The sequence below is a fragment of the Leptosomus discolor genome, chromosome 22 (genome assembly GCF_034619465.1).
Source record: "Leptosomus discolor isolate bLepDis1 chromosome 22, bLepDis1.hap2, whole genome shotgun sequence".
Classification (NCBI taxonomy): Eukaryota; Metazoa; Chordata; class Aves; order Leptosomiformes; family Leptosomidae; genus Leptosomus; species Leptosomus discolor.
In genome coordinates, this window is record NC_141412.1 from 3,590,770 (window position 1) to 3,618,211 (window position 27,442).

General features: G+C 58.7%; 1 protein-coding gene across 1 annotated transcript; it reads left to right on the top strand.

The window, feature by feature from the left end:
• The first annotated feature begins 653 nt into the window (after window positions 1-653).
• On the top strand, window positions 654-27,442 carry TECTA (tectorin alpha). Its single transcript, XM_086476971.1, has 23 exons — window positions 654-717; window positions 2,884-3,017; window positions 4,320-4,607; window positions 8,891-9,028; window positions 9,571-9,736; window positions 11,961-12,373; window positions 12,673-13,243; window positions 13,821-14,413; window positions 14,920-15,493; window positions 16,641-17,251; window positions 17,573-18,134; window positions 19,496-19,695; window positions 21,226-21,609; window positions 22,242-22,528; window positions 22,620-22,900; window positions 23,075-23,185; window positions 23,531-23,733; window positions 24,442-24,605; window positions 24,762-25,010; window positions 25,537-25,699; window positions 25,995-26,082; window positions 26,731-26,847; window positions 27,342-27,442. The coding sequence occupies exons 1-23, from the start codon at window positions 654-656 to the stop codon at window positions 27,440-27,442; spliced, it is 6,462 nt and encodes a 2,153-aa protein (XP_086333097.1).

Here is a 27,442-nt window from a genome sequence, read left to right on the forward strand (position 1 = left end):
TCGCTTCCATTTTCCCAGCCCCGTATCTGCTTCTCTCTCTGTCATTGATTTCTGTACAGCAAGGAGTTGCCCAGCTGTGTAAATGTTTGTGCAGCTTCCACACTCATCAAAACCGGGAAGCGATCGTTGTGCTAGCGGCCAATGCAAAGGATTAGTCGAAGCGGTATCTGAAGCCCCTGGACTACGCGAGCACGCCGCAGCTCTGCGTCGGCTCTCGCGTTTGGAGCGGCGTGAAGCTGTTCCCCTCGAAGTCAGGCAGAAGCGTCCATCCTGGCACTAAGCGGATCAGGGAGGAATTGCTTTTGAACTAGCGGGAGAATAGACAGCCCACGGAGAGAGAGCTGAGGCTATTTACAACTTCCAAACACTGCGTGAAATTAGCAGCAGCTCTTCTGTGTGGTTGTGGGCTTACTTTGACAATACCTGCAGGGCATTTGCTGTTGTCACCAGGGAAGTATCATTACACTGCCTAATAGAGTAGGCATTTCAGGTCTGCTTGGCGGCTGAGGGACCTCCATCTCTGAAACGTCTGCGCGTCAGCAGCAGTCGGGCAGCTTCGGGAAGCGATGATGCTCAGCGTCACCTGGGGTTTGCTCGAGGATGCAGTTTCCTACCAATGTGATGCATGTCCAGGTTTCTGTCCTTCCTGTAGGATGAACAAGCAATCGTTTCTCGGAACCTGGGTGGCCCTTTTGGTGGTAACTGCGTGGCAGCGAGGTGAGTATCTCCCGCTCGGGTGCTGGAGGCCGACGCTCTCAGCTGGGCTGGGAAAGCGATCCCCTTGGAGCCGTGCTGTGCTCAGACACCCCTGAAGTACGGAGGGCCCGGACAACACATCCAACCCCTTGGCTGGAGCACAGACAAGAACCAGGGTGAACTTAGCATTTCCCACGGGGAGGGAGGGAGGGAAGGACTGCCGATTTTAAGGGTGAGCGCTGTGCGGGGAGATTGGTGCGCCTTTGTGAGTAAGCGCAGGTGCCAATTTTGCACAACTGACAGCTTGCGTCGTGGGAGATGGATCGACAGCCTGCACAAATGGCCCTTGCTTCATTGAGAGCAACGAAGCGGCGGTAGTTTACATTAAACAAGGAGCTGGCGTGCCGTGCTGAATATGAAGCTGGCAAAGCCGGCAGGATATAGAGGCCACAGAAGCTCTTGAGCTCGATGAGTGTTTTATGTACGCGTGCATATATATCACTTATATGGCCGTGTGTGTGCACATCCAGAGGTTGTGATGGTCTGGCCAGTCGCTACGAAATAGGAGTTTGAAAAATATCGGGGCTCACTAACCTGTGTCCAGTAAAGAGCAAATTGGGTGAGCGGTAGCAAAACGTCATGGTTTGCAGGTAGCGAGGTTCCCCTGGGGCTCCCACGGAGGACATTTGACAGCAGACGTGGAGGTGCCTCTGGCGGGGTCGCAGGGCTGCAGCCTGCAGCAAGAAGCCTCTCCTTTCGCTCACACCCCATTTCTTGTGAGGCATTTTGTTTGGTGAAGAGGTGGTGTTCCCATTCGGGCTGGAGGAGGCCCTGAGCAACCTGCTCTGACTGTGGGGGTCAGACCTGCTTTGGGCAGGAGATGAGACCAGCTAGCAGCCAGGGTCTCCTTCTGAGCCATGGCCTTCTATGATGTTGAAACTTGCCAGTCTCATGGAGAAATAAAAGCATGTCCTGAATCCAGGTGAACAGAGCAGGGACTGGTCAGAGCCCGGTGACTCATGTCGGCCAAGATTGAATGCTGCGAAGACAGGGAGCTGCTTTTCTAAAGTAAAGAGAGCAGGAGGGGGAGGAAAACCCAGCAAAATCCCCATTTGGTCTGTGAGGAGCCACACCAGTAACTAACTGGAAGAAACAGGGCATGAGATGACAGCAGAGATCTGGCAGGGCCTGGAATGGGAAAGGATGTGTGCCCTAGGGCCAGAAGTGCCAATTGTGACTCAAGCTGATGGATTTTAGACTGGTAGAAAGCGGCAGATTTGTATTGAAACATGTCAAAACTGTCTTCTGAAATATTTTTAGGAGAGACCATTATGTTCACCGGCAGTGCCTTTTAGCAGGAAACCTGATTTTGCCAGGAAACGTTGAAGCAGTCGTGATGCCTCGGGCCGTATCCCAGCACCGGGAGCACTGGGGGTCTGACAGGGAGGGCTGTCCTTGGCACTCGGGAGGGTGCTGCCCTGCGGGCAGAAGAAAGGTGGCCGCTACCAGGACCGGGGCTCTGGGGGTCCATCTTGGTGCTGTTCGGTCGGTGGGCACCTGAGCACCTCTGTATCTTGAAACAGCAAATCCTGCCCATTCTGGAGCATGGGGTACTGAACCTGTTGTCCTTGTTGTCTCAACGTGAAGCCAAGACATAGGCATTATGACTTGATCGCAGTCACATGGAAAACCAAATGCGCAGCTGCAAGCTGTACGCACATCTTGTGGTCACTTCGCTGCAGCTTTAAATAACCTTTGCACGATGCCCTCCTCCGTGACCCTGTGTCAGAGCTAGTACCTCTGCCCTGGCTTGAGATGAGGTTTGGCTGCTGCTGATCCTGGGGTTTGGCGCTGTTTTCCTCAGCGGCCGTGGTGCAGAATACAGCATCATGGCCACGTACCGGTTTGGCTAGTCACTCTTAGGCTGCCACCTCAAGTGTGCAGCGCAGATTTTCACCCCCACCCCAAAACCTCTCACGGCTTAGGCGCAGGCTGCTGGCCAGCAGACCTTTGGCACCCGCTGTGCATCCGCACCGGCGAAAGAGGTGAGGGCAAGGCAGCTATTTTGCTCTCCACAGGAAGTAAACATTTGGGGACAGGCAACCTCAGGGCCTCCACTGTGGCCTCTCTGAAGTCAGGACTGGTCCTGACATTGCCAGAAGGACTCTCTTCTCCCTCTCCCTCCAGCTCACGCTACGGCGAGTCTGTATCCGTTCTGGCAGAATGACACGAAAACGCCCAAAGTCGATGATGGAAGTTCTCCTGAGATCAAGATCTCTGTCCCATTCATCTTTTTTGGAGCACCGTACAGAAGCATTTATGTAAGTGGAGAAGCAGACCTTCCCTTTATTGCGTTCCTTGCCATTAGCGGCTGCATTTTAAACGTGCTCTCTCCATCGTCAGGAATCGGAAGATTTATTAGCACCTGCCTGACAAGTTCTTAGATTTCATGAACTGATAGGTTTTATGATTAAGAAAGTCAAAGGTATATTTAATGGGCTAATGTTCGTGGGGAAGGAATATAAAAGGCAATAAATTTTCTTTGTAGGTGATTACGTGGTACAGCAAAGCTAAGGCCTTGACACCAGAAACATTATTCCTGTTACATGACAAGAAACAGGAACATGCAGAGACCTGCAGGGGGGGGGGAAAAAAAAAAAGAGCAACAGTTTGGACCCATATGTAGGTGCCTGAGGCAAGGACAGGCCGCTGCCATTCTCTGATGACAGCGCAGCAAAAGCCTGGCGAAAAGGGGACACGGGCTCCTCTGGACTGGGCTGAGAGGGTTCACCTGAGAACATGAAAACTGTGTCTTAGACAGGGGCTGAAGCCAGCGTGACCATGTGCCAGATCCCAGGCATGTCCGTGTTCTGCGGTGAGCCAGTGTCTGTAGGTATGCCCCGTTGAAAGCGGGATATAAACCTGCCAGCCCCGCAGGGTCAGGAGAGAGGCGAAGAATTAGTTGTTCGCCCGCCTGATCGGCTCGTGTTTGTACCCAGCGACAGTGGGAAAGCAGTAATCCCGAAGGCGTTTCAAACGCTCGTGTGGTGGGCGATTTCAGCATCTGGGACAGCAGGGCCACTTGTTCTCCACGCTTTGCAAAAATAATTGTTTTGGGGAGCCTCTTGAGCAGAGTCCGGGGAGGCTGCCCTTGGCACCACGTGTCACGCTGCTCTTGGGGAGCCCCAGGATTTACCTCTTTTTTTTTTTTTTTTTTAAATTTTTTTTTCTGGGAGCCCTTGTGCCGTGCAGCGACCTGTGTCATGCGGCCGGGTCTCTCGGTGCTGCAGAGCTGCTCTCCAAAGGCTGGGTAAGCCCAGGGCCCCAAGGCAGGGTTCTAGCCAAGGCAGGAGTCATCTCTCTCTGATGGGTGCCTCTCCTGCACTGGCCTGTAGGACCCCTGTTTTGCAGACATTTCGGGGTTTTGTCCTGCACGCAGCCTGGGCCTTCCTGCGCTCAGCCTTTGGCCACCACCGGTAGGATGAGGTTGAATCTCTGCCTGGATGGTCAGGCTGTCTCAGCGGCTTCTGCCAAAAGTCGCTCACCCCAAGTTTTCTGATAAACCGGCAGCTTTCCGCTACCTGCAAAGGCTTGCTCAAACGAAAGCGCGTCTCTTTGTGCAGGTCAACAACAACGGCGTGATTTCCTTCAACGCCCTCGTCAGCCAGTTCACACCGGAAGCCTTCCCCCTGACAGATGGCCGGGCCTTTGTCGCGCCCTTCTGGGCAGACGTGCACAACGGCATCCGGGGAGAAATCTACTACAGGGAGAGCACGGACCCCGAGCTGCTGAGAAGAGCCTCCAAAGACATCCGCAAGCACTTCAGAGACATGTCCTCTTTCTCCGCCATCTGGATCTTCATCGTCACCTGGGAGGAAGTCACTTTCTATGGAGGAAGCAGCACGACTCCGGTAAGAGCAATTAGCTGTACTTCTTGATGGGTGGTGTTTGATGGCTGAGTATATGTCTATGTGTTTATATATATATCTATATATCTATATATCTATCTCTAGATAGATAGATATATATAACTGTCCTGGCCTTCGTGTATAAAATTGAGTGAGTCACTTTGTGTTACTGCTCCTCAGTTCCCCTTTGGGCAGAGAAGCACCACGGTCCTTTTGTTCTCTTTTGTGGGAGACCCTACGAGCCTCGCTCCCTGCTCTCATATCTCCAGGGAAAGTATCACCTCTTCAGTGTTTGTAGGCAGCGTGTCTAAACAAAGCTCCGATGCCAGTTAGTTTTCTGCTTGATCATAGCGCGGTTATTTTTTGTGAGATATAAATGCGGATTTCATTTTTCCTCTGTGCTGTGATACGCGACCTTCACTGTGCCTGTGCCTCTGCGGTGATGAAACAGAGCTATTTGTGCAGGAGGCTACGGGCACCTCAGGAGAAAAGCCTTTATAAGGGAGCTGAAGTGTTGGCATTGAGCAGTAGCTCGGTTGCGATATAAACCACTCGCGCCTCCCGCTCGCTCCTGCGCCTTCAATTTATAAAGGGTGATTCAGTTTGAAAGCGCGTTATCGTGGCAGTAATGGGGCCAGGGTGCTGGGCGAGACACAGAAAGCACCCGGTAGCAGCCGGCCCGGTGCCGAAAGCAGCCTCACCGGGTGCGTGGCATCCGAGCGTGTCGAGGTGTGTGTGCTCGGGGCGTGCGCATAGAGCGGGCTTCTCCCGAGACTGCAACGTGGTGAGCGGTGCCCAGGGATGGAACAGAGAATAAGGGGCATGCCAAAGCGTGGGTAGGACCAGAGTAAACTGGTCCCGCGCTCAGTCTCGAGGAGAGGGAACGGGGCTTCCTAACACAGGGGAAAGAGAGTGAGAAGCAGTGGGGTGATGGAAAGAATGGGCTGTGGAGGTGGATGGGAAGCCATTTGTTGTCTGGCTGGCCGGTCATAACCTTCTGCTCCGTGCTCCCTTCTTGTCCTTGGTCATCCCAGATACAAGGAAGTTCTTCACCCTGAGGGTGGAGAGACACTGGAGTAGGTTGCCTAAGGAAGCTGTGGAAGCTCCATCCCTGGAAGTGTTCAAGACCAGGTTGGATGGAGCCTTGAGCAACTTGGTCTAGTGGGAGGTGTCTCTGCCATGGCAATGGGGTTGGAACTAGATGATCTTTGAGGTCCCTTCCACACCAAACCATTCTATAATCCTCTTGAGGCTGGATTTTGTAACTTCACTTTCCCTCCCCACCGGTCACATCTACCCGGGATTCAGTGCAAGTCTGATTGGTTTTGCACCCCGAGTTTGCCTTGAAAGGCCACGGCAGCTTTGAAACAAAGCTAAGGTTGTTATTTGCTCCTTGCCTCTGCGAGCAGGGAGGGCTGCTCTGGCAGAGAAGGCCCCAGCTCAGGAATCTGTGGTAAATTAAGTTTTGGAAGTAATCCACTCTCTGAGGAGTTGGAGATGGGAAAGAGAAAATGGGAGCTTTAATTTGTATTGATTTGGCAAAACCCCCTTTTCCTTTCAAATTGTGATGTGTTTTTCTGTGGCAGAGGCTGAAACGCTCTCTCCGCAGCACTAGTCTGAGAGGGCGGCGAGGGCATCTCATAGAAAAGGGTGGAACGGTTGCTCTGAAATCCTGTGTGGACGTTGGGATGGGAAGGGGAAAACCAAAAGGAATGCTGACAGCATGTTTGTGATGACAACTGACCTGCCTGCAGGGGTATTCAGAGTGACCAAAGAGTCACGCTAGTGACTCGGGCGTGGTAGCTCTGCCATATTTCTATAAATGTGTGAGTTGTATCTCAGAAGACGGAGACGTCCGTGTGATGTTCTTCCGGGCATGAACAACTTGTAAACGTCTGGGTAATATGCAAGTCGTGACCGCAGCTGATGTCGGGATGTCCACACCGGACGGCTGACGCGTCACTGCTAGGGTCCGTGCAGAAGTTTGGGGTGCAGATAGGGAGCGAGGGATCTCTGCTATTGTTTGGGTTGTTTAGGATTAGCCTGTGTGCTGTGAGTGCCAAAAGCTGCCTTTTTCTGTCTCGAGGAGTTGGCTCTGATAAACAGTTCCGCTCTTTTCCATTTGTTAGAGAGGCTTGAGATTTAATGCGTATTTTTTGCCAGTCCTGGCAGCGCTTGCAGAAAAAAAAAAATACATACACACATATATATATATTTGCAGACAGCAAGCAATGTAGAGATTCGTGTATTGCCTGAAGAATTACATTTGCAACACAATGCAATTTATTTTGTTATAGAGCAGTCTTCCTGTTCAATAGCGGCCAGGGCTCCGGGTTGGCACGCGGAATAGCACGATGAAACTTAAGCAGGAAATTCATCGCAATGCAGAAAAGCTGCGGAAAACAATTTTGCGAATGTGGCCTCCGGGACGCTGCGGTCGATGACTGCCTCTCGGTGACACTCGAGCGAACGGGTTCAGTTTCCGAGAGCCTTGTTAGATGGCTAGGGGGCTCCATGCACGTTTGGCCGTGAGCTCCAAACAGGGGAATGTTTGTGGTTCACGTAAGCGCTCCTAACGAGGCGCGCCAGCCATCTTGCACCTCCAGGTACCAGGTCAGCTCCTGCCAGCCTCCAAGAAGCCCCTGACCAGAGCGGGGTTTGTTGCTCCGTCGAAAAGCAGTTGTTGCACCGTCGAAGCGATATGGCCTTTATGTGTCAGTGCCTTCTGATCTCGCGGTCGTGGTCATGGGAGAAAATTGGGCAAAGGTTGAGCAAGCGTGCCGAGCTGGTGAAGAGGAAACCAGACATAGGAGGGAGAACCCCAGGGAAAGGATGCAGCGGTGGAAATGGCAGCTTCCTGTTAGCTTGCTCTCCCGCTTGCCCCGGTGTGAACTGTGCCATTTGCGGCTGCCGTGAGGCAGCTCTGCCCACACCTCTCGCTCTCCCTGACAGCTCGGGCAGGCTGCCTCGCCTCACTTTTCAAGATTTCTCACGGCAGGAGACTAATGTGCCTTGGAAGTGACATCCCTTTGGCATGCAAGCAGTGACTACAGCCTGGGGTCCCCTGCTCAACCCTCAGGTGTTTGCGCTCACCTCAGCCCCAATAATCATACTAGTGGGTTTGCTGTACAGAATGTCAAGAGGTGCAAAGTGACCCCCAGCCCCTCAGTTCCGGCATCTTCCCTTCATCCAGCAGCACATGTGACCTGTTGTTAAGGCAGGGCGGCTCAGCCCTCTGTGCTTGAGGTGCTCGGGGGTCGCAGGCAGGGTAAGCCCTAACGCTTCCTAGCGTGAGATGGTTCGAACGAGGTGCTTTCACGTATCACCGGGTAATTGTTTCTGTGGCTAGAGTTTCCTTCGCAGCTTGCGGCGCACATGTAGCTGGGTTCCTAGTATTGTTCTTGAATAAATGAAAGAGGGGCAGCACACGCTTTGTCCCCGGCTAAAATCCTGCTCACTCAGAGGCAGGAGCAGCAGTTGTTCATCACGGCACGGTCCTGGCGCAGAGCGGTTATGATGGGCAAGGACGGGTAGGACTGGAAAACGCAGAAAGCTGAGAGACGGGATGGACTTAGTTTCCACTCATGGCCTCTGCTGCCAGATCTGCACGGCGAGAGGGGAGATCTCAAGGGGGGAGCCCTCTTCTGTCTTTCCGTGCAACCCTAGAAGGGAAGGGCTCGGGGCTGTGCTGTCCTCGCCGGCTGGCAAAGCACGCCCTTCCCGTCTGAGGCCTGGGCCGACACTTGCATGGATGTACCGGGAGTTTGCAGGGCTGGAAATGCAGAGTCATTTCAAGTGAAAGGAAGAATGCGAGCGGTGGAACGAGCAGGTAGCGAGGGGAGTTGCCAGCCGAGCAAAGCGCATGATATACACGGCTGACTTGGACGTCATCCACAGTTGACAGTATTGTAGGGCATCCATGAGGAAGGGAACTGGGGTACGATAATGTGGCGAGGAATAAAGCTAAGAAAGGGTAATGGAAGATAACAGGTCACAACAACCCGAATCCTGCCGATTGCTTCTTCCGCATGAGCTTATTCCCGTGCTGCCATCTATTGGTGTTAAACTGGATCAGAGATGGCCCTGTTGTCCTCCCAGGTGGAGATGGGAGCTGGCGGAGTTGTGGAGCGGGTGCGAGCCTATTTTGGGTCTCGGCTGGCTTCTGCCGCTCTTTGCCGCGAGGCTCCCGCGTCTCACCTGGGCCAGAGATGAACCTGGCAGAAGGGCGGGCAGGCAGCGTACGAAAAGCAGTAGCATCTTGTGAATGTGCGTGTGGTTTTCAACAGGTGAACACTTTCCAAGCTGTCCTGATCACAGACGGAGTGTCGTCTTTTGCCATATTTAACTACCATGAAATCAGCTGGACCACGGGGACAGCCAGTGGAGGAGACCCCCTGACCGGTCTCGGTGGGGTGATGGCCCAGGTGAGGCTCTTGCTCTCATATGCCCATCTCTGTTGAGTTCTCGGATGGCTGCCTGTAGCTTTCCCAATGTATCCGTGGTCACTCATGCCATTAGGTCCCTCAGCATCCCCAGTACTGGCCTTGCGAGCCCACTGCCGGGCACGGCGGGACGAGCGCTCCAAAATTTGGTGTAGGCTGCGGTGCCGCAGCCAGTCCATCGACCCGAGGGGGGCGAGGTTCCCTGTGTAAGGCAAGCCTCCCTCTGTTACTTCCTCACTTTATCTCAGACACTCAATACATACACCCATAGATCTACATGTACATACATACGCATGTATATATAGGTACAGAAATGTGGAAATATACATCCATACTGCTTGTAGTAGCTGTTGAGCTTTTCACTCTCATTCAAACTACTTGAAAACGGATATCTCTGAAAAGAGACTTGACAACGAAAGAAGATACAGTCGCGAGTTATCGCGGGGGACAGAGAAGTGCGGAAACGCGGCGTCTCTTTCCTGTAGCAAAGATGCGTGATGCAATTTGCGCTCTCTCTGTTTTAGGCTGGCTTCAATGGTGGAAATATCACCAACTTCTTCAGCATCCCAGGCTCCAGAACGCCAGACATAGTCAATATTGAAGAAACAACCAATGTTAACATCCCCGGGCGCTGGGCTTTCAAAATAGATGGCAGAGAAATAGATCCAGCCAATGGCTGCAGCCTGAGAGGTAAGCGTTGCTTTTATTTCAGGTTTCGAGGTGCGGCGCAGCAAAAGGTAACGCTGGTGGGACGCCGGTGGAGAGGCGCCCGACCGCTCTGGGCTGCTGTGCGATTTGTGTTTTTGCTAAGGCGTCCCCTCGAGCTGGAGCTGCGGCGATGGAAACGCGCGAGCAGGATTCGGTCCCGTGCACGTCTCTGAGTGGCTGCGCGCGGCGCAAAGTCATCACCCGACTATCAGCAATACTTGTCAGTCTGCTGACGGCAAAAGGCTAACGCCCTGAAGAGCGGATGGAGAGGTTTGTCGTTCGTGTCAGCGTGGGCACGTGTGGTTAGGCAGGAGAGCATCCTCGGGAGCGTATGCGAAGGAGCCATCGTCAGCTGTCGTTTGCCCTTTGTCCCAATTGGCGTCGCCTCTCCCAGGGTGGTGTCGGCACGCTCACGGCCGGCCGGACCCGGCTCACGAGGAGTATTTGCAGCAAACTATCTGTGCAGATGAGGCCTCTCTCGCTAGCTCTGAGAAAATGGAGAGGGGCACATAAATACTTGGGACTCTTCTCTGCTCTCGGTGTTGCTTTCATCCAGCAGCTAACAAGACTGTCATTGATGCCAGGTTTTATTCCTTCCTGGGATTTTAGTGGCATGGTATTGCTGGAAGCCTCCATTCCTCACGTTCCTGCATCAGTGATGTTGTCTCCATGTGTCACCGACAGCGTGGGGATATAAAGGCATTAATAGATGCACACAGCAACTGCACAGGGACTCTGCTGCAGAGAGATTATGGCATCGTTCGACAAATAAAACGGTCAGGAACATCCACTTGCTCCGGGAGTCTTTCTAGCAAGAGAAGAGTGTCACTCGCCGACGAACACCGGAGATGTCACCGGTCTGAGACGTGCGGCTTCTTTATGTTCTGGTTTAGGACTGTACCAAAGAAGGCCCGTGAGACTCTGAGGCTCTCGCAGCCTCAGCAGAGGGTTCGGGTCCGAGTGCTCCAGCCACTTCCAGATGCCGACCCCAGGAAGAAAGGCTAGACTTTGCAAAGGGGCTGAAAGCCGGTCTCGGCTTTGTAAGTGACAAGGGCAGCGTGGGTAGATTCCACCACTGGATTTGCGTTTCACGGTGGACAGCCGGTCGCCCTCCACGAGAGGAGATGCAGCGCTAGGCGTCGGAGGCGAGGGGGCCCGCCGTGCCTAATGGCGCTCATTTGCCCAAATCCCCCGCACCAGGGCGGTCGGCGCAGGAGCCCTCACGAGTGAGTCTTGCTAAGAGGAGGTGTCGTTCGTGCAGGGAAGCGGAAAATAGCTTGTTTTGTAGCAGGCAGGGAAGAGAACAAAAAGTTTAGGAGAGGTAAACTCAGGCAGCGTGCACGGTGGAAGCCACGCGTCTGAGAAGTGTGAAAGACGGCCATATGGAGGAGAGGGAAACTCTCACGGGTATTTGCCACCCTTGTTCTCCCATCCGCTCTCTGCCTCTCACGTCTCTCGCCAGACAAACCTGCCTCCCTTTATAGTACCGCCGTGTAACAAGTCTGCTCAGTCTATTGCTGTGTGATCCCTCATCGTCTCCTGTCGTCGCTGATGTATGGCGTGGAAGTTACTTACCAGCAGCTCTCTGGTTTCATAGCTACTATGAGCGCTTTCTGAATGGGAATGAATTGCTTCTGGGCCGCTGATGGCGGAGTCGCTCTTCAGCCGGCAAAGGTACGTGAACGGAGGAATTATGGAGACGGCAACAAAGCTGGAGGACGGCGCAAGTGCAGCGACGGTGCTGGAAATGGCCTCCAGAAGGCGTGAGCTTTACCAGAGGACTTTCCCTTTGAGAAAATTGCAAAAACGGCCCTTGGGCCCCACGGTACTGACGCACAGCAAGGGTGGTGGGTGTGCAGAAGGAAGGAATAGCCTTCAAGTTAGCTAGCCCGTGCGGCGCAGCACCGACCCTGGATTTGTGGCAGCGCTCGCGCCATCCCACGGAGTTGCGGCACGGGTACGACTTGAAGGGGGCGCGCGGTACGTCTCGATCGCAAGCTTCTTTTTCAGCCCTTTGCTGAGTGGCTCTTGCCGGGAGTCCGCACAAAGAAAGTGGCGGGCGAGAAGCCGGTAGCAGGATGCTTTGGCAGCGTTCTCGATCATAGAGCCGTCACAGCCCTCCGAGGACGGACACGGTGCGGTTAGAGCGCGTTCCTCTGTTTAGAGAAGCGATGTAGCGTGGGTTTTTCCCTTTCTGTCTTTCTAGGACATTTTCTCCGTCAAGGGGAGATCTTCTGGGACAACGCCAACTGCACCACCAAGTGCCGCTGCCTGGACTTCAGCAACGAGATCTTCTGCCAGGAGATGGCTTGCGGCTCCTTTGAAGCCTGCGAGCCGAAAACCAAGTTCTTCCAGTGCGTGCCGGTGGAGAGCAGCACCTGCGTGGTGTTCGGAGATCCACATTACCACACCTTCGACGGCTTCCTCTTTCACTTCCAGGGTTCCTGCTCCTACCTCCTTGCCAGGCAGTGCTGGCCAGGCTCCCAGCTGCCCTACTTCAACGTGGAGGCCAAGAATGAGAACCGAGGCGGCTCCTCCGTCTCCTGGCTGAGGGATATTTTTGTGGAGGTCTACTCGCACAAGATCGTCCTCCCCAAGGGCAGCTTTGGGAAAGCAAAGGTAAGAGCCCCGCTGAAAGGGGACAACTAGCTGGGTTGGCTTCTCTGAGGCGGTGGCGAGACTGCGACGGCAGCCCGGAGAACGTGGGACGGCGTTTCCGGGCCCTGCGCGTCCCTCGGGAAACGAGTATGGGTGACGGCCGTGGCGGTAAATGCTTGTGGCTTACTGACGGCTGTCCTTCTGCGCACGTCCCTAACCCTCAGAGACCGTAACGGGTCTGCACGGCTCCTGTTTGTGTCCCAGAGTGAGGGCTCTGCTATTTTACGTGCCGGCTTAGTTGTCCGGTGTTGTTCCCGCAGGTGGATGACTTGGTGGTGTCCCTACCCATCTCTCTGGAGCTGGGTGCGATAAAAGTCTACCAAAGTGGCTTGTCCACAGCCCTGGAGACTGACTTTGGCCTGCTGGTGACCTATGACGGACAACACTACGCTTCCGTCTCCGTTCCAGGCACGTACATCAATGCCACGTGCGGTCTATGCGGGAATTACAATAAAGACCCGGAGGACGATACCCTCCGCTCAGACGGCAGGTTGGCCGCATCCGTGCCGGACCTGGGAGAGAGCTGGCGAGTGCCGCACCCGGAGCGGAAATGCTCGGCCGGCTGCTCGGAGAACTGCAGCCTCTGCGACGATGCCACCGAGTCTCTCTATTTCACCTCTGAATACTGCGGCTTCATCAACAAAAGCGGCGGGCCGCTGTGGGAGTGCGGCGCCGTTGTGGATCCCACCGCCTTCATCCACAGCTGCGTCTATGACCTCTGCAGCGCACGGGACAACGGCACCGGCCTCTGCCAAGCCATCCAGGCGTACGCTGCGGTGTGCCAGGCCCTGGGCATCTCGGTGGGAGAGTGGCGCACCCAGACGGGATGCGGTAAGCGTCTGCGTGCTCGTGCTGGGAGCCTTTTCTGACAGAAGGGGAGCGATTTCAGGGGTCTGCCCGTGTGCCCGACAGCATATAAGATAAGGGGGGGGGGGAAATCCAGGGGAGGGAGTCGCTCGAGGCGGAGGGAGTCGGGCGAGAGCCCGTCGATCCCTCTTCTCCGTGGCATCAGACTTTTGCGCCAGCCAAAGGGCGGCACGAGTCGGGCACGGGGCGGGAGCTCCGTCTCGCTCTGCGGACGGTCGGCTGCTGTGACGAGAGATGGAGGCTGGACCGGAACGGGGACTGGCCGGCGGCACGCTTCTCTGCCCAGCCTCCTTGCTTGCGGCGTTAAATAGCTACGGGCGGCTTGATGGTTCCGGGGCCGTTTTGGAGAAGCTATTGCTTGTAGGAGAGGAATGGCCGGGGAGGTGCGGGAGGGAAATGGAGAGGACAATCCTTCTTTCAAGTGGGACTCCCGGGTCACTCTGCATTGTCTCTGCTGTGCGTCCAGGGGAAAAAGGTAATTGGCCCAGGACCGTGCCGTAACGTGGTCCTCCGGTTGTTTGTCTCCCCTCTGCGCCCACAGCGACGGCAGTGCGGTGCCCGGAGCGCAGCCGCTATTCGGTGTGTGCCAGCAGCTGCCCCGCCACGTGTTCAGACCTCACGGCCCCGCTGGCCTGCACCTCCCCGTGCGCCGAGGGCTGCGAGTGCGACGAGGGCCACGTCCTCAGCACGGACCGCTGCGTCCCTGTCCGGGAGTGCGGCTGCGATGTGGACGGCCAGTACTACGCCATCGGACAGTCTTTCTGGGCGGCGGCGGACTGCACGGTGGAGTGCCAGTGCGAGGACGGCGGGGAGGCCAGGTGCTTTAACGCCACCTGTCCCGAGGGGGAAGTCTGCGCCATCGAGAATGGCTACCGGGGCTGCTATCCCAAACGGGAGAGCCTGTGTTTGGTAGGGCAGAACCAGGTGCTGCAGACGTTTGACGGTGTCGCCTTCGCCTATCCACTGGAGCACTCCTACACGCTGCTCAAAACCTGCCCGGAGAGACCGGACTTCATCGAGGTGGACATCAGCCAAAAGAAGCCCGGTTCCGCTCCCAACGGGCCACGTGTCGTGCGGATCCAGGTGCTTGGCCAAGAGGTGAAGATTGGAGGCGGCAGCCCGTCGGAGATCAAGGTAAAGGTGCTGCCGTCAGGGCGGCCCACCCCGGGGCCGGGGCGGGAGGTGGTGACTCACGGTGGGATGCAGCGTCCCTTTGGAGAAGGGCTCGTGGCCCTGTGGCCCCGCATCGTTCCCCCAGGTTGGAGGCCTCGGGCACCACAGCGGCACTTGGAGGAGGCCCGCGTGGGCCATCGTGGTTTGCGGGCCCTTTAGGTGCCTGCGGAATTGTTGTCGCAGCACCGTTATTTATGTTGGCTTGCCGAGTCAGCTCTGGAGACTTTCCTGACGTTGCGGTTGTCTCCCGCAAGTTGTTTTTTCCCTGGGAAAACATTCTCCGGGGGACAAAAAAGCAAGGAAACAGCTCTATGCCCTCACTCGAAGGAGGATCTGGGCCTTGGACTTGGTGGGACCTGGTCCAGAAGCGTTTAGCGTACTCGGCGCATTGTGGCCGGCAGACGGGAAAAGCCGTGCAAAGTTGCGGCTCCCTCCCTGAAGCGTCTCGATCTGCTTGTTACTTGCAGGTGAATGGTTATGATGTGGAGCTGCCCTATTTCCACCCTTCCGGCCGCCTGGAAATTTACCGTAGCGACAACGGCACCGTGATGGTGTCAGAGGGGCTCGTGGCTATCGGCTACTACGATTTGGGCCTCCTGGAGATCCGCCTTTCCACCGCCTACTTCAACTGTACCGGGGGCCTGTGCGGCCTCTTTAACGGCAACGCCGGCGATGAATTCTGCCTGCCCAAGGGCAAGTGCACGGACAACCTGGAGCTCTTCCTGGAGAGCTGGACCACGTTCGATGAGATCTGCAACGGGGAGTGCGGGGACCTCCTCAAGGCTTGCAACAACGACTCGGAGCTGCTCAAGTCCTACAGGAGCCGCTCCAACTGCGGCATCATCAACGACCCCACCAACAGCTCCTTTCTGGAGTGCCACAGCGTGGTCAACGTCTCGGCCTACTACAGGACGTGCCTCTTCCGTCTGTGCCAGAGCGGGGGCAACCGCTCGGAGCTGTGCGACTCGGTGGCGCGCTACGCCGGCGCCTGCAAGAACGCCGAGGTGGACGTCGGCCAGTGGAGAAGCCACAGTTTTTGCCGTGAGTCCGGCAAAACTTTTAAGTATCTGAGGCGGGGAGAAGGGGACGTAGACCCTGCCGACCTCGGGCAGAGTTTTTTGTCAGGAGTTTGCGGGCGTACAGACGTAGAGCAGCTTTTCCAATGGGATGCCGAAAATTACGGGCTCTCTTTTCCTCATCTCCTCTCTTGTCTCCAGCGGTTACCCCCTACCCACAGGGTGTTTCTCCGTGGCTGAGCTGGAAGACACTCGATAGCAGAAGGGCCGTTCGGGAGGGAGGCCCTGAATCGACAGCGCTAATGGCAGCATTAGATGTTTGAAGTCGTACGGAGGGGTGGGGGCCGAGGTGCTTAAACGCTGGCCATCGGGGGCAATTTTCCTGCTCTCTTTCCGATCGGTGGACCAAAGATTGGCTTTGCTGTCGAAAGAGCTAAGCCCATTAGGGCTTTCCGCCACGAGAGAGGCCGGCACGTATGAAGCGCTCTCCCGCTCAGCGTATGGAAGGGAAATAAGGGAATAGCGATAGGAATGCCATGTTTCACGAGCCCAAAGGCAAGGTAGCACCGTCCCCCACATCGACGGTAGTTTCTGAGCCGCGCTCGTGCTGGCAGAGACAGATTTCCCAGGGAAGCGATTTCAGGGTGGCATTTCAGGAGGCATCAGAAATTTTGTGATGCAGCGTAGGAGCATTCCAGAGCTGCAGATGGTGTCTGGCAGCGCCGTACGCCACCACCAGAGGATAATTTGAATAACACTTGTTTGTAGTTGTCGCTATAAACTTGCTGCCGATGTGAAAACATTCATTATTCAGAAGCAAATGTGAAAAATCCCCAGTGTGGAAGTACATGGTGGGGAGGCAGCCCCCATCTCCGCCACGGAAGTTCGAGGGAGCCCCGGCCTCGTACCCTCCGATATAGCAGAAGGAGGCGTCGTTCGGCACGTAGCCGGACAGGGCTATGATGCGAGGGCGATGGCCGAGAGGAGAAGTTGCAAAGGGGTTGGGAAGAGCCGGTGGCCAGCAAGGTGCTGGGACTGTTTTCCCTCCTGTTGTTTTCCTCCGAATCGGTCGCCGCTTGCCTCGTTCCCACCTTCTGCTCGTTCCCTCGCCGGGTGCTTCCACAGGGCCTCTGGAGCTGGAAACTCACCCTCCACTTTTGTCGACCCTGCAGCTCTCACCTGCCCGGAGAACAGCCATTTTGAGGAGTGCATGAGCTGCGTGGAGACCTGCGAGACCCTGGCCACGGGCCCCGTCTGCACGGACGCCTGCACAGAGGGCTGCCAGTGCGACGAGGGCTTCGCCCTCCGTGGCGCCCGCTGCGTTCCCCGCGGCGAGTGCGGCTGCAATTTCGAGGGGCGCCAGCTGGCCACCAACCAGACCTTTTGGATGGACATCGCCTGCCACTTCCTATGCTACTGCAACGGCTCTGACAACAGCGTGTACTGTGAGAACGTCTCCTGTAAGGACGATGAGTACTGCCTGGAGGAGAACGGCCTTTACTACTGCCACGCCCGCACTGACGCCTCCTGCATTGTTTCCGGCTACGGACACTACTTGACTTTTGACGGCTACTCTTTCGACTTCCAGAGCAGCTGCGCGTTGGTGTTGTGCACCACGATCACCCGGCCGAGGGCGGAGCGCTCGGACACTTTCCCGGCATTCACCGTCACGGCCAAGAACGAGGATCGGGACACCTCTCTGGCCCTGTGGGTGAAACAAGTGGAAGTGGAGGTCTTCAATTACAACATCGTCATCCACCGGGCCTACAAGTATACCGTGCTGGTGAGTGCGGGCCCGCGAGGGCCGCGGTTATTTCTCCCTGCCGTGGCTACCGAACCGTGGAGCGATTCCCCGGGCACGAGGCCTTAAGGCTCGCCAGGTTTTCCAGGGGTGGGGAAGCACGTGGATTCGGGCTCGTCCCTAGGGTGCCGCCAGGCACGGCTTTAGGAGGAGGCTTCCGTTGCGGCCGCTCTGTTTCGGACGTAGAGGCGAGGTCGGCGGGGACGTGGCTCCGAGATCGCCGAGGCGCTCTCGTCCGTGTCCTCCCGCGGCGGCTCTGATCATCGTTCCCGCTAACGGCGTGTCTCGTTTCCTTCCTCGCAGATCAACAATGAGCGTCTCTATCTGCCCCTGAAGCTGGGCCAGGGCAAAGTGAACATCTTTGCCTTTGGCTTTCACATCGTGGTCGAGACGGACTTTGGGCTGAAGGTGGTGTACGACTGGAAGACCTTCCTCTCCGTCACTGTGCCACGCAGTTTTCAGAACCTGACCTACGGCCTCTGCGGCCGCTACAACGGCAACCCCGAGGACGACCTGGCGGCCGTGGGCGGCGCGCCGGCCGCCGGCGTCGCCGACTTCGTCCAGAGCTGGGCGAAGCGGGACGCGTTCTGCCGCGTGGGCTGCGGCGACCGCTGCCCCGCCTGCGGGAAGGTGGAAGGCTTCTGGAAGCCCCAGCAGCTCTGCAGCCTCATCCCCAGCCAAAGCGGGGTCTTTGCCAAATGCCACAGCAAGATGAGCCCCAGCTTCTTCTACAAGAACTGCCTCTTCGACACCTGCGTCGATGGGGGAGCCATGCAAACGGCCTGCAGCTGGCTGCAGAATTATGCCAGCACGTGCCAAACGCAGGGCATCGCCGTTACCGGCTGGAGGAACTTCACCTCATGCTGTAAGTGACACCCCGCCTCCGGGTCCTTCTTCTCTAGAGGAGCTTCCTTGATTTGTCCACCGTAGCTGTAGCACTTCCATGAGCTCACGCTGTAGAGAGGTAGCAGAGCACCACGTGGTGCACGGGCAGGCACCCGCTACCTCCAGATCATCCACCCGGATACGTCCCGGGTCCCCACGGTCAGCGTCCGGGGATAGCCCCGGGGATCCCCTCGTTTTCTCCCGGATTAGGGGGCGGTCAACGGAGCGGTGAGCTAAAGCGGCGCAGTAGGTGCGCACGTGGTCACCGCTGAGCGCGCCGGACCGACCTGTCTGCAGACCTGGGAGGGGGAGGCCGACGGCCCGGTGGCCGGTCCTTCCCGCGCTTGCCGAGCGCGGCGGAGGTGTGGAACCGGGTCTGGGGCGTTATGTTCTCGTGGAGTTGTTACGAACTGCGTGCGTTCTAGCGGGAGCAGGGATGGCAAGGGGGAAGCCTCGAGTTCAGAAAGTATCCGCTGTCCCTCTGTCGGTAAACAGGAATTGTAGCAGTTGTCCTCAAAGCCAGGAGTGCGCGTTTGCTCTAATGAAACCGCACGTTCCCGTCAATGAGATGACGACGTGATGTTCAGTTAGGCTCCCGAGGATGGGGCCCACAAGGCTCTCTGGCAGCCGATCTATTTGGCAAATAAGATGGGAAGTAATTGTCTTTGCTAACTAGACTGAAAATTAATTAATGTCGTTCTTCCTTCTATCGAGCAAACTCAAGGCTCGGAAAGCACCGCTCTCACAGGGCCGGGGCGGCGAGGCCGTCAACCGGCGCCCCGCACGCCAGGTCCCAATTGGTCCCTGACAGGGTGTGGGGAGAAGCGACCCGCTCGGGCGTGAGCATGTGTCTTGTGGGCTTCACGCTCTGAAGGCCCAGTAAAAAAACGTGCCCTCGCAAAAGGAGCGCGGAGGCTCCGTGCTCTACCGGAAAGGCCCCAGGGCAAGCACGGGTATCTCTGCTGCTGGGCGACCTTAGTCTGGTGTCAGCGAGCAGGCTTGTTGGTGGGACAGCAGGGAGCATGAGCTCTCGGGGAAACTGGCGTGCCCCAGCTCAGAGGCGGTGGCGAGTAGCAGAGAAGCGTTGCTCAGCTTGGACGGGGCAGCTGGCGAGCGGCGTAGGATGGAGGGACGAAGGCTGCTTTTTCCCTTTAGTTGCGTGCCTGCGAGCTCCAGGTCCCTCTCTGAGCAGCGTGGTCCATGTTTAAGGACCATGGCAGGGGAGTTAGCTGGCCAGGGACACCAGCGGTGGGGATTATGGCTCCACGTGTGGCTGGCTGCCAGCTCGGTTTTGTCCAGAGTGCCAATCGCTATCCGTTTTGTCCTCTGGTAACATTGCAGCCGTCAGCTGTCCCCCCAACAGCCACTACGAGAGCTGCGTGTCCCTGTGCCAGCCCCGATGCGCCGCCATCCGCCTGAAGAGCGACTGCAGCCACTACTGCGTGGAGGGATGCCAGTGCGACCCCGGGTACGTCCTCAACGGCAAGAGCTGCATCCTTCCCCACAACTGCGGCTGCTACTCTGATGGCAAATACTATGAGGTACGCCGCTCGTGTCCGTCTCTCGGGGCTTCTCTGATATTTCTGGGCAGAGTCACGTGTTCTGAGCGGGGACGGCGGTCAAGCCGGGCCGGAACCTGGTATCGCGCTGGGTCCGTTTGCCAGGGTCGTAGCCTCAGCCAGAGCGAACGCTCCTCAGGGCCTGGAGGGACAGGTCGTTCACAGGCATCGGGTGTTTCTGCCGGTGCACGGCCACGCTTGGAGATGGCTGTGAAGGCTGGTGGTTTTGCAACAAGCGAGAGCGGTCGGGGAACAAGGGCCGGAGCGGGCAGGCGTGCATTGACCGGAGGCACAGAGAGGCGAAGCGGGCTCTGCAGCGAAGCCCCGGCATTTGCCGGGGCCAAGCTGACCTGCGGTGTCCCGCATTGTCCCGAGGCCTCCTCTGAGCTGCGGAGCGTATTATCGTCGCTCCCGCTGGAGGACTCCCCGTGTCAGGGCTGGGGTTCAGCTCTGATCTGAGTACCAGCACGCACTTGGGTCAGGTTGCTTAATATATCAGGCGCGCCTCTCCCACGCCAGCCTTGTTTCCAGCCTGAGAGTCTTGCACGGCCGCTTTTTTGGAGCTCTGGCGTGAGGAAGGCTGGCATAGAGCAAGGAAGCCTTGATCTGAGGGCCTATAGTCTTACCCGAGTCGGTAAGACTTGACAAGGCTAGAGCCTGGTACTAAGCTGCTGACAGAAACGGTGCGTTTCGGTGAGGGTAGGCGTGACACAGCGGCAGCGCGGGACTTTCGTGGCTCTAGGGGGCATCCGGGGTAGAGAGGAGAGGGACGTCCTGCTACGGTGCGCTGCATAGGGAATCTTTCTGTCTATCAAGGATGTCAAGCGGTGTTGGGTGTGGGTGACTCGGGTGTTAGGCAGAGATGGGAAGGAAGTGGCAGAGCGGGGAAAGAAAGGGTCAGGACTGGGAAGACTGGCTTTGATGGGTGCCGAAGTCCAGGACTGTGTGCCAACGTTGTTCTAGGTATTCCATATGAGACTGTTTGACTGTTTTATGTGAAATTTACGGTTTGGTAGCTGTTGGATGTTACTTGTGAGTTAGAACCAGGAGGGTGTTGGGCTGACGGCATCGGTTGTGTTATCGCGGGTTGGACGCCGTGTCAGTGAAACTGTTGTGCGTGCGGTGTCTTTACCGAGCCCTGCGCCCATAAGGAGCCGGTATTTGGGTACCGTCCTATGAGAGGCCTAGGCCAGATGGGTCGAGGGCCAGCAAGGCATAAGAAAGGGGTCAAAGAGGTATTCGGCGTGCTGTGGTTTTTGTTTGTGTACGAGAAGCGAGGAAGGCTGAGGCGGCGGCGGAAACGTGCAGTCGCCTCGCGCCTGTGGGTAGCAGAGATGTCCTTGCAATGTAGGTGCAAGCTACCGACGCGTTCTTTGCGCCTTTTCCTCTGTCCTCGTTGCATCCAGCCTTTCTCGCTCTGTGGCAGACAGATGTAAACCTAGGCCCGAGTGTCGGCAGAGGGCAGGGCGGGGCTCCCTGGCCCTGCTGGCCGGTGACGGTTCCCCCTTTCAGCCCAAGCAGCTCTTCTGGACCGGGGACTGCACCCGGCGGTGCCGCTGTTTCCGGCGCAACCTCATCCAGTGCGACCCGCGGCACTGCAAGTCGGACGAGGAGTGCGCCCTGCGCAACGGCGTCCGCGGCTGCTTCAGCACCAGGAGCTCCTTCTGCCTGGCGGCGGGCGGTGGCGTCTTCCGTACCTTTGACGGGGCCTTCCTCCGCTTCCCCGCCAACTGCGCCTTCGTCCTCTCCACCATCTGCCAGAAGCTGCCCGATTTCTCCTTCCAGCTCATCATCAACTTTGACAAGTGGTCCTTGCCCAACCTCACCGTCATCTCCCCTGTGTACTTCTACATCAATGAGGAGCAGATCCTCATCAGCGACAGGAATACCGTCAAGGTAAGGTGTGGTCAGGAGCGCGTGCCCGCTCCGCAGCGGGGCCACAGGCCACGCCACCGGCTCCCGAGCGGAGGGGGATGGCGCGCGAGGCCGCACGACGGTCTCCGCGAGGCCCCCGGAAGGTTCCGTCGGTGGCCGTGCGAGGCGAAGGACGTGGCTGTCATCTGTTGGGCTTTTTGGAGCGATGTCAGCTGGGACAAAAGGGCCGGCAGGACGCGCAGACGTCCGCAGCCTGGGAGTTTGTAGTCGCGTACCTGCCCGCCTCTCGGCGGCGTGGGCAAAGCTGTCCTTTCGAGCGGAGGGATACGGGGCGCTGGCTATGGCCGCAGCGTCGCTCGGTCTCTGAAGGGAGCTGTCTGTGGCCTTTGCTGGTGAGAGGGTAGAGCCTGTGCACGTGAGTAGGTTCCCCTTAGCGGCGCAGCCTCCGGTGGGCACTTAAGGGAGGTGGTGGCGCTTGGAGCGATCTATCGGGCTGCAAGATGGCAGAGGTTGTGTCGGCCACCGCCGAGGTCCAGTTTTCACAGCTGGAATAGCGGGAGACAGTTGCGGAGCTGTTTGCGCGCGGCTCGCCCTCGCATCCGTAGGCAGAGGGGACGGGAGGGACGTCAGCCTCGTGTCTTCTCCCGCTGCAGGTGAACGGCAGCCACGTGAGCATCCCCTTTGTCACGGGGCTTTCCACGAAGATCTTCAGCCAGGAGGGCTTCCTGGTCATAGACTCCAGCCCCGACATTCAGATCCGCTACAACGGCTTCAACGTCATCAAAATCGCCCTCGGAGAGCGGCTGCAGAACAAGGTGTGCGGCCTCTGCGGCAACTTCAACGGCGACCGGACGGACGACTACGCGACGCTGCGGGGGAAGCCGGCGGTCAGCAGCGTGGTGCTGGCGCAGAGCTGGAAAACCAACGGCATGCAAAAGAGGTGAGCGGTCCGACGGCCCTTCCCTGCCGGGCGGGAGCAGGAACGGGGCCGGTCGTGACGGCGGCCCCCGTGACGTGTCCGGCGCCCACAGCTGCAACGAGCTGCAGTACTCGCAATACACCGCTTCCTGCGACAACGTCCAGATCCAGGAGCTGCAGAGCGACAGCTACTGCCTGAAGCTGACGGACATGAAAGGTTTCTTCCAGCCCTGCTATGGCCTCCTGGACCCCCTGCCCTTTTACGAGTCCTGCTTTCTGGATGGCTGCTACAACCACAAGAAGGTCCAGCTGTGCGGTTCGCTGGCCGCTTACGGCGAGGCCTGCCGCACGTTCGGCATCCTGGGCACCGAGTGGATCGAGAAGGAGAATTGCTGTAAGAGAGCCGGGGGCCCTCCAGGTTGAGGGGAGCCGTGTCCCGCCGGGACCGCAACAGGCGGGAGAGGGGGAGAGGTGCCGCCGGGGCGGAGGTGGCCCGCGGCGGTCGGAGCCGCCCGCCCTGCGGTCCGAGGGTAAAGATCGTGTCTGCGCTCTGTCTTGTGCTGTTTAGCAGGAGTGGTGGAAGATCCCTGCGTGGGCGCCGACTGTCCCAACCGCAGCTGCGAGCTGGACAACGGCGGGGAGCTGTGCGGCTGCATCGAGCCCCCACCCTACGGGAACAGTGAGTCCTCCGGTCCCGGCCGCAGGGCCGGCACCGAGCGGCACGGGCGCGCGTTAGGCCATCGTACAGCCCCGGGGTTTTGGGAAGGGAGACGCCGAGGGCCGGGACCTCTGCCGAGGCGGGGTTTTGCGGTCACACGCAGGGAATGGGTTTTCTGGAGAGCGCGTTAGGAGCACCTCTCGCTCGGGAGCGCTTAGGGCAGAGAGGACATGGGACGGGCAGAGAGTGCCGCAGGAGACGGTCCCCGCCTGTTTCTGGCAGCGGGGAAGAGGACCGAGTAGGCCGGCGGCCTGAGCCTGTGGCGCCATTTCTAGCGACCTGTAGCGGTCTCGTCTTCCTCTGTAGCCACCCACGACATCATTGACGCGGAGGTGACCTGCAAAGCCGCCCAAATGGAGGTGTCCATTTCGAAGTGCAAGCTGTTCCAGCTGGGCTTTGAGCGTGAGGGGGTGCGGGTCAATGACCGCCAGTGTCCCGGCATCGAAGGGGAGGACTTCATCTCCTTCCAGATCAACAACACCAAAGGCAACTGCGGAAATGTGGTGCAGGTAAGCCGGGGCACGGCGCGCCAGGGGCCGGGAGCAGAGGCCAGGGCGTTCGTCTCGGGCGTCTTCCCGTTTGTGCGAACTCGAGGTCAGAGCGGGCAGGGGGAGCGTGTCTTCAGGAGGCGGCTCCACGGAGCGAAAGGGTCCCGGCACCTGGATCGTGCGCGTAGGTCTGACGGTCGATCGGGGCAGCTTGCGCTCAGGCGGTAGGATGTGGGCGGGCTTTGTAGCACGCACGGTCTTTCGGTGTGGGTTTGTTGTCCCCTCGCTGACTGGTGTCCCGGTCCAGAGGTTGCAGGAGGAGGCGGAGGAAAAGTCGGGAGGCTGAGGAGGGCGGTCTGCGTATTCGGAGCTGTTAAGCGCGTGAGGAACTTGTCGGCAGGGGAGCACGGAGGCCGCGTGGTCTCCGGCCAGCCGGGCAGTCCTCCTCCACGATGGCCCGGTTTGACACCGGTTCGGAGAGTGAGCGCGCCACGCTCGGGAGGCGCTGTCGTGGGGTGGGGGGTCAGGGAAAACAGAGGCGAGTCTCGTAGAGTAAGGATGTTGTGCAGCCGTTTGCAGCCCCACTGTACCGTATTCGATCCGGCCAAGGCGGAGGAGGGGCGGCAGGGCCCTCGGTATCGTGCGGCTCGTTGAGGAGCCAAGGTGTTCTTTAGGAGCAGGGGAGTGGGAACGGCCGGTCTCGAGCGACGCCCCGTGTTCCTTCTGCAGTCAAACAGCACGCACATAGTGTACAAGAATACGGTGTGGATAGAGAGCGCTAACAACACCGGTAACGTCATCACCCGGGACCGGACCATTAACGTGGAGTTTTCCTGCGCCTACGAGCTGGACATCAAGATCTCCCTGGATTCCGTCGTGCGGCCCATGCTCAGGTAGGAGCCGGGGCGAGCCACCCGGCCTCTCTCGTCACAGGGGCGCGGGAGCGGGCGGACGGAGAGCGAGGCGGCGACGGCTTGAAGCGAGGCGCCCGGTCGGGGGTTTGTAGCCTTTACTCCGTCCGAGCCAGGGTTTTTCATTGTTATCGTTAGCGTGATTAATCTGACGGTGCCGACGCAGGAAGGGAGCTTTACGACCAAGATGGCCCTGTACAAGAACTCGTCCTACAAGCACCCCTACCGGCAGGGCGAGGTGGTGCTCACCACCCGGGACGTGCTCTACGTGGGGGTCTTTGTCGTCGGGGCCGATTCCAACCACTTGATCTTGATGCTGAACAAGTGCTACGCGACCCCCTCGCGGGACAGCAACGACAAGCTGCGCTACTTCATCATCGAGGGAGGGTGAGCTACCGCGGGCCGGGCGGCCCGGCGCGGCTTGTCGGTTTTCTTCGGGTACGGCGGGGTGGGTGCTCGACGAGCCGGCGTAGTCGGTCGGAGCAGGGGAGCTGTCGGTCAGCGAGGCGGTCGTCCGAGATCTGGAAAGCGCGAGGAACAGGGCAGGTCGCTTTGTCAGCGGAGGCGTTAGTTCGCTTAGCGCGGAGCTAGTCGGAACCTCGACGTGCGACAACGTCCTGGCTGCAGAAAGAAGCAGCCTTTCTCGTGCTGCCGATGCCACGGGCGACGTGGTGTCCACGGGAGGCCGAGGGATGTGGACTGTGGTGGAGGCGACTTGGGAAGCGGGAGTACGATGAAGACGGAAGTGCCAGAGGGAGGTCACGCTCCAGAGGCGGGGCACGACGCCCTCGTCCAGAGAAGGCCGACACGGCGGGACCGGAGCGTGCCGCCGCGGGACCCGGGGCGAGAGGGGTCCTTTGAGGGAGGGTCCCGGTCACGGGAGGGCCGGGACAAGCGTGGGTGCTTTGCGCAGGTGCCAAAACGTGAAGGACAATACCATCGGCATCGAGGAGAACGGGGTGTCATTGACGTGTCGCTTCCACGTCACCGTCTTCAAGTTCATCGGCGATTACGACGAAGTTCACCTTCATTGCGCCGTCTCGCTCTGCGATTCGGAGAAATACTCCTGTAAAATAGTAAGCGGGGCAAGCGTCGAGGGACGGGTCGCTCGTACGCTGGGGTCCGGCAAAGCGCGGCGAGCCCGGCCAACCCGGCGTCAGAGGCGCGGCCGGAGAAGTAGCCCCGGGGATGAGGCCGGGAGGGCCGCGTGCTCCTCTAGGTGCCAGGAGGAGACCGCTGCTGCGGGCCGCTCACCTCGGGACCCGGGCAACTCTCTGAGCACGGTCGCCTGGTCCCTTTGGGACGCGGGCTGGCCAGAGGAGACGCAGGCAGGGGCTGAGAGTGACGGAGGTGGCATTTATCCCCGTGTAGAACTGCCCTCAGCACACAAGGATGGCCAGCGCGTTCGCTGAGGAGTCCAAGGAGCAGATCCTCTCGGTGGGGCCTATTCGGAGGAAGCGTAAGTGTCTGTGACCCCAAAGGAGACTGTGGGGGTTTGGCCGGCGTCTCGAGGTGAGCCCGCTGGCGGGCCGTGGCTCAGCATCCGGGCACGGCAGGATCCCGGGGCACCGGGGCGAGGGAGCGTGAGCGCGTGTGTTCTGTGGGGAGCGGCCGGTCCTTCGAGCGGGGATCGGGACAAGCGCAAGGGAGCCCTCGGGGGGGCTTTTGACGCTGTGACGTGAGGGCGGAGGGCATGCGGGTGCCCGTTGGATGGCTGGAGGCGTGGGCCTGGGTGCGAGTCTGCCTTACTCGAGGATGGGCGTTCTTAGGGGTCTGCGGGCGGTCACGTAGGGGACGGCGCGATGGCCGCGTGGCCCTACACAGTGGATGCTCCTTGTGGTCTCAGGGAAAGGGCCCGGGAAGGTTGTGAGCGTCAGGATAGGTGTTGCTTAGGGGTCACGGGGGATGACAGGAGCCTAACTGGGTCCCGGCGTTATCCCCGTGTCCTGTGTGATGCGAGGACATGCCTGGCAGGTGATGGGTGTGCTCTCGTGGGCCCCGCTGTGGTAGCAGAGAGTGTGGGAGCGTGGGTCTTGGGCGGATGAGGATCGGGGGCTTGGGCTCCGGGAGCTTTGCTCAGGTGTCCTCCTTTTCTCGTCGTGCCCAGGATCTGACTGGTGCGAGGACAACGGAGGCTGCGAGCAGATCTGCACGAGCCGGGCGGACGGACCCCTGTGCAGCTGTGTGACAGGGATGCTGCAAGGGGATGGCAAGAGCTGCAGGGGCAAGTACCAGCAGCGACGTAGGAGGAGTCGGGGCGAGCGTCGCGGGAGGCTTCCGTGCTGAAGCTGGAGGCCCAGTGGTGTGGGAAGGGCGGTGGGAACGCGGGGTCTGTTGCGGACAGCAGGGAGTCGGGAGGCAGGGAACGGGGCGCACGCTCTTCTCGGGGGATGAAGGCGCCTCGCAGCACGGTGCCCGAGGGCTGCGAGGCTGAGGGTGTCAGGCTTTGAAGAGCCGCCGGACAGTCAGCGGCAAGGGTGGTGATGGTGTGTAGCACGGTGTGGGGCGGTCGCAGGGGAGCGTCGAGGCTACGGGTCGAGTCTGGAGGCCAACTAAGGGGCTTGTGGGAGGGGGCTGGGGCTGGTGACAAGTAGGGGCACCTGGGAGAGGATGGGACCATTGCAGTTCTTGGGGACTTGGGGTGTCGGTGGAGGGGCGGGCGTCCGTCGCCCGCGTGCCGAGGCCCCGGCTCGAGCACGTGTTTTCTGGTGTCGGCAGCCTCCAGCTCTTCGGGGGAGCGCCGCGCCCGAGCGACCCTTCTGGTGGCGGCCCAGCTGTGGCTGTGGCCACGAGCAGCTCTGCGGGACCTGACCTCGTAG

What these genes read in the sequence shown, in the direction of transcription:
- TECTA (XM_086476971.1), top strand. Translation starts at nt 654, where the DNA reads ATGAACAAGCAATCGTTTCTCGGAACCTGGGTGGCCCTTTTGGTGGTA. An exon ending in GCAGCTTTGGGAAAGCAAAG is followed by an intron (nt 12,374 to 12,672) that starts GTAAGAGCCCCG and finishes TTGTTCCCGCAG; the next exon opens with GTGGATGACTTGGTGGTGTC. An exon ending in CTGATGGCAAATACTATGAG is followed by an intron (nt 19,696 to 21,225) that starts GTACGCCGCTCG and finishes TCCCCCTTTCAG; the next exon opens with CCCAAGCAGCTCTTCTGGAC.